General features: G+C 36.2%; 1 protein-coding gene across 9 annotated transcripts in view; it reads right to left on the bottom strand.

The window, feature by feature from the left end:
- Window positions 1-10,635, bottom strand: part of LOC106868390 (protein NDRG3) — a 140,985-nt gene that overhangs the window by 27,922 nt on the left and 102,428 nt on the right. For all 9 annotated transcript variants that reach the window (XM_052970624.1, XM_052970616.1, XM_052970605.1 and 6 more), the window contains 7 exons: window positions 9,920-9,980; window positions 8,180-8,266; window positions 6,438-6,515; window positions 4,868-4,968; window positions 4,707-4,772; window positions 2,052-2,151; window positions 857-944 (listed from right to left, as the gene is read on the bottom strand). In XM_052970624.1, coding sequence (XP_052826584.1) covers window positions 857-944; window positions 2,052-2,151; window positions 4,707-4,772; window positions 4,868-4,968; window positions 6,438-6,515; window positions 8,180-8,266; window positions 9,920-9,980 — 581 coding nt within the window. The remainder of the gene's footprint in view (window positions 1-856; window positions 945-2,051; window positions 2,152-4,706; window positions 4,773-4,867; window positions 4,969-6,437; window positions 6,516-8,179; window positions 8,267-9,919; window positions 9,981-10,635) is intronic.

The following is a 10,635-nucleotide window of genomic DNA, read 5'->3' as shown; positions in this document are numbered from 1 at the left end:
CACACACACACACACACACACACACACACACACGTATATATTTAAAAAGACAATATCACCATCATCTTCATCATTGTTTAACGTCCGCTTTCCATGCTAGCATGGGTTGGACAATTTGACTGAGGACTGGCAAATCAGATGGCTGCACCAGGCTCCAATCTGATCTGGCAGAGTTTCTACACCTGGATGCCCTTCCTAATGCCAACCACTCTGAGAGTGTAGTGGGTGCTTTTACGTGCCACCAGCATGAGGGCCAGTCAGGCAGTACTGGCAACGACCATGCTCAAGTGGTGTTTTTTACGTGCCACCTGCACAGGGTAAAGCCACCAAGATGATGGTGTCTTTTCCCGTGAATGTGCATAAACTTTAGGACTAATAAATTAGATGATATTATGGTATTATCCAAATAATAACCGTTCATCTTAAGTTGATACCTTTTAATTAAGAAGCAAAATATAGCGTATCTCTGAATGTGTTTCAAGTAGTTTTACAGCACACATTACTTGATTTAAATAAAGCTGAAGATAAAAAAAAAAATTATGAAGCCACAATGCACTGCTGTATTAGAACCGCAAGTGAGATGGACAAATGAAGATAATCACTTTCGCAATTGAATGAAATTTATCCTTAATGAATGAAAGCAGGTGAAATGTTAACTGTGAGCATGAAGAATGTTTTGGTTAGCTTATCATGCAGTGATCAGGGACCATTTTTGAAATATTCCAAGAGTTCAGAGAAAGAAGAATTAGACATGGTGAAGTTTACTAACTGAAGACTAACAAATACTGGAGATGGAAAAAAAAAAGGTGGGAGAAGGGGGAATATGAGTAAGCAGATAGAGTATATGGTTACTTACTGTAGCCCATTCCTTGAAGAAAGTACCGGAAAGCCTCACACACTTTGGCTGGTTGCTCCTCAAGGGGCATACCACCACAATCAGCAATCTAAAACAAAAACAGAAATTTTTTTATTTGAAAAAAAAACAGGTTATTTTTTATCTTTTACTTGTTTCAGTCATTGGGCTGCTGCCATGCTGGAGCACTACTTTGAATGGTTTAATCAAACAAATTGCTTTTTAAGCCTGGTACTTATTCTATTGACTTCTTTTGCTAAACCACTAAACTACAGGGACATTAACAACCCAACACTGGTTGTCAAATGGTGGTTGGCATTCCGTCGGTTACGACGTCGAGGGTTCCAGTTCATCCGATCAACGGAACAGCCTGCTCGTGAAATTAACGTGCAAGTGGCTGAGCACTCCACAGACACGTGTACCCTTAACGTAGTTCTCGGGGATATTCAGCGTGACACAGTGTGACAAGGCTGACCCTTTGAATTACAGGTACAACAGAAACAGGAAGAAAGAGTGAGAGAAAGTTGTGGTGAAAGAGTACAGCACGGTTCACCACCATCCCCTGCCGGAGCCTCGTGGAGCTTTAGGTGTTTTCGCTCAATAAACACTCACAATGCTCGGTCTGGGAATCGAAACCGCGATCCTACGACTGCGCGTCCGCTGCCCTAACCACTGGGTCATTGCGCCTCCACTAGTCAAGTGGTATGGTGGGGACAAACAACACCATCATCATCATCATCAACATTTAACGTCTGTTTTCCATACTGGCATAGGTTGGACAGCTTGACAAGAGATGGCAAAGCCAAGGGCTGCACCAGGTTTCCAAATCTGTTTTGGCTTAGTTTCTACAGCTGGATTCCCTTCCTAATGTCAACTACTTTACAGAGTGTACTGGATGTTATTCACTGGGTGTAAAAGTGACCAATAAAATAAATACCAGACTTTAAAATTATTATTAGGATCTATTTGTTCAGTTGAGCCTTCAGGGTGGTACCCCAACATGGCCATAGTCCGATGACAAACACAAGTAAAAGAAAGAGGATAACAGCAACAGAACAAACTAAGAAGTACTAGAATGCTGGAATAAGATTTTGACATCAGAATTACATTGTCAACACCTTTCTGTGAACGATAATAGGCCTTGTTTCATGAATTCAAATGAAAAGTTAAAGAATGAAAAAAAGCAGCTATGAAATACCTTAACGAAATCAGTCTCCTGAGGATCCATCCTTCCATTCATATTAACAACTTCATCAAGATGAGGAGAGTCATCACCAACCAGCAGCATAGTGCGGCATCTGAAAGATTAAAAAAAAAAAAAACCATATTGTATTATAATCCTATAAATAATTCATTCTACTACAGGGACGGGGCCTGAACTTTTGAGAGATGGAGCTGGTTGATTACACCGATCCCAGGGCTTGACTAGTATTTATTTTATCAACCCTGAAAGGACAAAAACAAAGTCAACCTTGGTGGAATTTGGACTCAGAACATAAATCTGGAAGAAATGTCGCTAAGGATTTTTTGTCCGGCATGCTGACTATTCTGCAGCTTACCACCTTGATTCTGTAACTAATTAAAATATTAGAATATTGTAAGCAAGCTCAATCATTAGAAAGAACCATGTATAATTCCAGGGTCTTATAATCATACTTCATGACACAAAAGATAAGTAGTGAAGGTGGGAGAAAGAAAATCTTGTACAGAATAAAGTAATAATTCTTGGGATGAAGTCTTTGTTTCTAATAGGGCATAGGGGCTACCCAAATGGTATATTTGTGAAGTCAACTAAATGATAAATAGGAGAGTATTGTAGTTCACTTGAAGCATTGTGTATTGTTTGTAAAGAATAAAAAGTTAAGAATGGTACAACAATGCACTATAAAACAAGTCCGATGATATTTCGGATATTTCGGAATTACAATTGTAATTCCGAAATATCATCGGACTATAGATAACCAAATTACAACAGGTATATAGTCCATTTTTTTGTTTTGTAGTGCATTGTTGTACCATTCTAAACTTTTTATTCTTTAAATGATAAATATTTCACAAAGAAATATCTTCCACTTTTTTTTTTTATTTTAAATATTTGAGAAAGATTTTGACAAGATTCCATGCTCAACAGTCAGGTAAGCAATAAGAAAGCTCTGCGTAGATATATGTGTGTTGTGATCTCATTTCAATTAAGTAAATAAGAGAGTGCTTATTAAAGATCATGATTACTGAGAAATTTACTATATGCAAAGATATTCCCAAATGTCTATTCTCAACACATTTCTTTTCATTGTAGAATGCTAAAATGTAACATAATCTTTCTTGACCTCCTACTTCCAGGACACCATTAAATGGTAACATCAAAGGAATTTATGACTGAATTGCTTATTGAGGCCTATTGCAGAATCTATAAAAGGGGTTTAAAAATTTGATAGAGTATGCTTTAGTTCACATGTTCATCGTATGGGCCCAAAACTTAAACAACAGAAAAATGGTTCTTGAATAATGTGCAGAAGAAGGTAAGCATGCGATATACTGTAGATTGTCCTCTTAGCCAATACGCTGCTGTGGGTGCTGCTGAATGATGGACTCTAGTGATGATGCCATTCCATCCTTTTTCATCCATGGCACTGGCCTTAGCAAGAAGTGTGTTTTTGAATTGATGAGATATAACAGATGCATAAGAGTAGCTTACATAGTAATTATACATGACCTGAAGATCATTAATTGTACAGCAGGTACCCCAAAAGTAGAAATAATCTGGTGATGCATCTTTAGTAGATCTAGTGATAACTTAGTGACTAAAGTTAGAAGAGTGTGTGGAACAAGTTCCTTGGAAACAAAACGTTTGCCTTCATACAAAAGATACAACAAATGGTAATGAATACTAAAAAATCTAGAATGGTTGCTTAGATATCATCATTATCGTTTGTCTTCCATGCCAGCATGAACTGGGTGGTTTGACAGGATTACAAGTCATAGGATTGTGTCATGCTGCAATGTCTGTTCTGCCATGGTTTCGATAGCTGAATGCACTTCCTCACATCTATCACTCTACAGAGTGTGGTGGGTACTTTTTTTTTTATGTCACTGGCACTAGTGAGGTCACCGAGTAGCTCACAAGACAAGACCTCTTGATTGAGAGGGTGTAGTATTGAAGAAGGTGGCTTATGCCAAGTTTTGATAGAGGGGTGGGAACAGGTGTCTTCTTGTAGAGGAGATATATGGCTAACCCTGCTGGAAAAACAGTTTAGTATTTTCTACTGGATAAGCTATGTGTGTGTGTGTGTGTGTGTGTGTGTGTGTGTGTGTGTGTGTGTGTGTGTGTGTCTGTGTAAGAAAGATTGAGCACAAGGGAGTTGAAGAAATAGTTGGACAAAGAGATTAGCTAAGGATATACTAATATTAGTATGAAATGTAATCTGAATAAATTATATATTCTACATTTAGAAAGTGATAGGAGTTAGCAGTTAAAGGGTACCCCCAGTGGAGGCAAACTAAGGAAATATTTTAAAGAAATAGTTAGAACAGACAAAAGAGAAGATAAAGATTCTCAGTAAACAGAACTGAAATGCATAAAGAAATACAATCCAAATAATCCTTTCTACTGTAGGCACAAGGTCTGAGATTTGGGGGGAGGGGTTAAGTCAATTACATTGACCCCAGTACTCCACTGGTTCTTAATTTATCGACCTTGAAAGGGATGAAAGGCAAAGTCAATGTCAGCGGAATTTGAACTCGAAACATAAGGACAGATGAAATGCTGCTAAACATTTTGCCTGACATGCTAACGATTCTGCCAGCTTGCCATATACAACCCGTATAAAAAGAGACAAAGATTCTTGACACTTACTTTACATTCTTCACAGTGTTCCTGCGAATATTATCCAGTTCTCGGATCAAACCAAGATCAGTTCGTCTGAAATAGAAGAAGAGAAAAGAAATATAACTTTGCTAAACTTTATCCATTGTATGGATTCTTAATGAAAGTCTAAAAAGTTTAAAAGTATCTACCTCAGATAAGATTCTATGAATAATGCCAGGTTTTGTGGATTAATAGCTTTGATGCAGTCCTTGTACACATTGACTAAATCATGGTTTTCCCATCGAGTTTTCTAGGTAAAAACAATAATTATATGAAATAACACAATCTTATAAAACAATAAAACAATAACAAAGGCCACAAACGTTAATCAACATCAATACTTGTGCTTCTTGTATTGAAACTGAGGGATGAAAGATAAAGTTAATTCCAATGAAATTTGAACTCATAATGCAAAGGGACATAACTATATATCACAAATTGCTCTACCAGTTTACTAGCTATCCAATGCCCTAACCCTTTAGCATTCAGATTATTCTGTCAAATATAATGCTTATTTATTCATATTGTTTTGATTTAATCCTGCATTATCTTAGAGCTTTTGATATGTGATTGTTTATTGGAGAAGCGGTGTGAGAGGCTGGATCAGGATGGCTTGAACATAAAAAAGATACAATATTTTAAATGCTAAAGGGTTAACAATCATATGTTGTATGGTAGAATTGTTAGAGTGTCTAAGAAAATCCTCTGAAACATTTAGATATCATCTGCTACATTGAGTTCAAATTTGCCTTTCACCCTTCTGGGGATTGATAAAGTGCCACTGAAAGTAAAGAGGTTGGGTTAATCAACTATACTTTTCCACTAAAATGTGTTACTTGTGCCAATGATGAAAAATCAATAAAAATAATGATTACTTATTGAGGAGGTAGACCACACATTTACAGTTGAAAGGAATGAGATAATGTTACAGTTATGGCTTTTGTCAATTATGTTTCAGCTTGATTACATCAACCCCAGTACTCGACTGGTATTTATTTTATCGACCCTGAAAGGATGAAAGGCGAAGTCAACCTCGGTGGAATTTGAACTCAGAACATAAAGACGGACAAAATGCTGCTAAACATTTTGTCTGGGGTACTAACAATTCTGCCAGCTAGCTGCCTTATTCACCAAAATAATAATGAGGTCTTACATTATGAGCACAGAGCAACCAATTTGTAAAGGGAGAGGATTAGATGATTGGACTCAACTTCAGCATCATTATTTAACAACCATTTTTCCATCCTGACATGGGTTGGGCATTTTGTTAGGAATTAAGATGCCAGAACGTTGCACTCCAATATCTGCTTTAGCATGGTTTCTACAAGTGGATGCCCTTCTACAAGTGGATGCACCAACCACATCACAATGTGTTAAGTGCTTTTCTTTTTTTTTGGGTGATACCAACACTAGTAAATTCACCAAGTACTCACAAGACAAAACCCCTCAAAATGGGGTACCATATGTGAATATATTTGATATTTATTTTGTCAAATCCAGAGAGTTGAAAGACAACACTGCAATCTTTCTCCCACTGGATTTGAACTCAAAATGTAACACACTATAGCTAAACGCCACTATGCATTTAGTCAGGCACTCTATCAATTCTACTAGTTTGCCACTTATTAACCACAATGATACTAATATCACATTTTTTTGGTACCATTATTGACATTCTGTTTATTGATTATGTTTAAGATATTCAGGAGTACAACATACCTTTCCGAACCAATGCCACAAGAGATACTCTTCAGTAAAGTTTGTCATTTGACCACTAAACAAATACCACATGTTCATCTATAATGTCAAAGAAAACAAAAGTAGATTAAATACATTACACAGTGGGTTTAAGAGGTTAAAAACTGTCAGTGAATGTAACATAAAATTTCCAGTACAAAGAAAAAAAAAACAGATTTAGAATACCCATTATCATAAAGTAGAAAGCTTTTATATAAGTTTGTATTTGAATAACAAATTTTTGGTTTCATTTGATTTTTCTTCAACTGATACAAGGCCACACACACACACACACACACACACACACACAACGGGGCAGAAATATAATGAGGTGAATCAGACCAGATCTTGCAAGATTTGAACATAAAATTTGGAGGAGTAAAATTAAATACAGTAAGGAATTTTGTTCTGCTTTTTAACCTTTCTGTACTCAATTTTAACTGATGATTTTTATTTATTTGCTACAAAAGCAACACACAAAAAGTGGTGGGGTTACATTAAAATCATATAAATGAAAAAAAAATTAATACAAAATTTTATATACACAGCATACAAAATTTTATAACATCCCCAGAGTAGACTGTCATTTAGAGTTAATCAAGGAATTCCGAGCAATCTTAGATTACCCTTTCAAGGGTAACTGCCTTCTAGCAGTTGTCATTCTCCAGCTTATAGGCACATGCTCACCATTGAACTGGGCCATGTTCACTCATCATCTTTTAATAAATTTAGTAATAAGAAGGAAGGCTGCCCTTACCTCCCTACATTCACCTTGCACTTTAAATGAAACTTCAAAAAGTCAATGAGGGGCTTGATGGACAGAAGAAAACTCCTGTCATGAGTTCTTTCATTGTACTCATCACACAACCTCTCTTATCAGAAATATTATCCAGAAGAGAACCAACTACACTTCTCAGCTAAAGGAAATTGGCCAGGGTGATTTTCATGAGGGAGTCAGTGAATAGCTAGATCCATCTTACATAATAATAGTTTTTTGAAACAACTCCACAAGTCAGTAACACTCTCACACTGGATAGGTATACACACAATCAGAACAGTCTCTTTGTTCTACATGCATCACAGACAGACCTGGCTAACAACACTTCCATGTCTGCAGAGTCACAAACCTTTACAACCACCATGTAATGTAGAGACCACACACACACACACACACACACACACACACACACACACAAGGAGTTTCTTTCAGTTTCCATCTACCATATTTGTTCACACAGTTTTGATCCTTCTGCAGTTATAGTAGAAGACTCTTGCCCAAGATGCCATGCAGTGAGATTGAATCTGAAACCAAGTGGTTGAGAAGTAAACTTCTAAACCACACAGTCATACACAAAAAGTTTGTTGTCAAAAATAACATAATTGTACTTAAATATTCAGTGTGCACATATGTGTGTCAGACGAAAAAAGAATTAGTCAACATAAGATATTTGTACTCACTTCCTAAAACTTAGAGGAAACATTGCTCAATGCCCAAGTAAACAGAATGGTCATGACTTGAGACATATTGATCACAGGTCTGCTCAGTTAGTGTAGACCTAAGGTTAAATGATAACCACCCCATTGATCTGATGGGGATTGCGAAGATTGTGGGTACTGCTTCTCACCTCATAGAAAATAACAAAATAATTTTTTTTTAAAGAAAAAGAGCTAATTTCTAGTTTGTGAAAAATGTCAACATCAACAAAAACAACAATGAAACTTACTTTTTGGTAGCCCCATTCTATCCATCCAGGAGCATCACAAGTGGGATTAATCACCACCAACGAATCGACAAAGCTTGGGTGACACAACTGGAATGACAATTAGGAACAGAGTCATATTATACTATTCAATAACAGAAAAGAGTAAAGCAGGTAATTATGAATATATGAATAATGAAAATCCAAATTTTCTTGGAAATAAGTGAAATTAGAAGTTTATAATTCACATTAATAATTAATCAATATACATATGCTTCAGAATGTAACTTCAGTTGAGTACAAAGTGGTAATAAGAAATTAAAATGACAAAGGAAAGAACAATTAGGTCATGAACTTAATTAGCTCACTTCTGTTTCTGCTATCAGATGCAATACACTCATAGTTGAGTGCTTGGGTGTCACTCTATAGCTTCATCAAAGTTTCAAACATGAAGTGCAATAAACTCCGATGAAGCTGCATGGTGATAAACAAGCATTCAACTATGAGTGCATTCCACCTTATAAGCAGAATTAGTTATAAGCTAATTAAGTCCATAATTATTAATTCTTTTGTCATTCTAATTTCTTAATCATTCGATATTCGGAACATTAAACAGAATAACTTCATCATCTATATTTAAAATATATCTTACATATTACAACTGAAAATGAATGTGGGTGGGGGTTGGTATGTCCTCGTTTTGCACCAAAACAGCTCGACCAATTTTTCTTAAACTTCACACACACATTGCTTATGTGTCTGGGGAGGTTTTAAGCATAAATTGATTTCGAAAAAATGTTCTGGTACGGTGGAGGAATAACATTTGCAGCTGACAGGCTAGGACTTCAATGACCCTCAAGTAAGTTTTGGTCATTAAAAGCTTTCACTTTCGATCCCAGTTGCAACTACAGCAGCAGAGAGGCCATTACAATTGGCACAATAAGTAGGATCTGCGATTTTTGTCAGGCCAAAAAGTGGCCCGAGGAAACCCCAAGCATGTGCTGCTCAAATGGTAAGATTAAAATACTTCCATTTGAAGATCTCCCCGGTCTTTTGGTTGACCTTTTGACTGGGGCTTCGCCTTTCTCTACCGAATTTCTTAAGCATATTCGCGCCTACAACTGCGCCTTCCAAATGATTTTGTTCAGCGCTAACATTAGAAAAGGACAATTCATACCATCCTTTAAAGTTCAGAGGCAAATATATCACAGGCTTGGTTCTCTTCAGCCAATCGATACTGCCTCATCCCAGTTTCTACAACTTTACTTCGTTGGCGACTACACAAACCAGGCTGCCAGACGGCAGTCCTTCTTACCTGGTACCAACCTAGCCTTAATATGTCAGCTCCAGGAGTTGATTCACGAAACAAACAGCTATGTTCATAGTTTTAAGTATGCCTTAGAAATAGCTCATTCTCCAGAGTTCACATTAGTTATCAATGCGGACCATAGGCCTTCTGGGCAACACGCTCATCACTATAATGAGCCCTCATGTAATGAGGTTGCGGTGCTTATGCGAGGTGAACAACACCAAAATAGGGACATAGTCATTTGAACCCACAAAGAGAGGCATATACCACAGTGCCATGTTCACTAACTCTACATATCTACCTTACACAATAGTTACAATATTACAAAAAAGTATTAATTTTTATCTTTCTCAATCATTAAATTACCACCGAATATTAAAAACAGTATGCTGATAAATCTCAAAACAACTTTTATGACATCTACACAATAATAAAGTCTAAATAAATATACTTACACTGTATCTAACCAAAATATTGGCTCCAGTACCAACACCAAATCCTATAATCCTTCTTAAGCTGAAATATTGAAAAAGAAAAATTATGTCAATGCATGTGTGTGTGTGTGTGTGTGTGTGTGTCTCTGTGTGTGTGTGTGTGTATATATATATATATATATATATATATATATACATAGTGAATTCAAACAAGAAAAACGACAAAAAACAACAAAAAACAACAACGCAAGGACGTGATACAGTTATTGTGTTACTGGACGCTCAGGAAAGGAAAGAAAGAGAATTTGACGTTTCAGGCAAAGCCCTTAGTCGGAAATATAGGAAAGTCCAAAGAAGGGAAGACGGAAGAAGAAAAAAATCGCCAACAATATACACGAGGTTACATTGTGTGTGTGTGTGTGTGTGTGTTCGTGTATGTATATATATGTATATATATATATATATTTCAGTGTAAATGGTTTGTTTATACGATGCCATTTTTACAATCCTGTAAATAATAATAATAGTATTATCATATAAACTTAAAGCATTTGGCGATCACTGTAGAAAAGCTTTCTTTTTTTCTGTCGAGGGCTTATATGCTCTTTTATTAAACTATTTCCCTTAGTCATTGCACGGTGATCACCATAAGCTTTAAGCTTATATAAAAATACCATTATTTATATATATATATATATATATATATATATATATATATATGTGTGTGTGTGTGTGTA

This window comes from Octopus bimaculoides, chromosome 1 (assembly GCF_001194135.2).
Source record: "Octopus bimaculoides isolate UCB-OBI-ISO-001 chromosome 1, ASM119413v2, whole genome shotgun sequence".
Classification (NCBI taxonomy): domain Eukaryota; kingdom Metazoa; phylum Mollusca; class Cephalopoda; order Octopoda; family Octopodidae; genus Octopus; species Octopus bimaculoides.
Note: the sequence above shows the minus strand (reverse complement) of the source record. Positions and strands in the feature narration are given on the sequence as shown.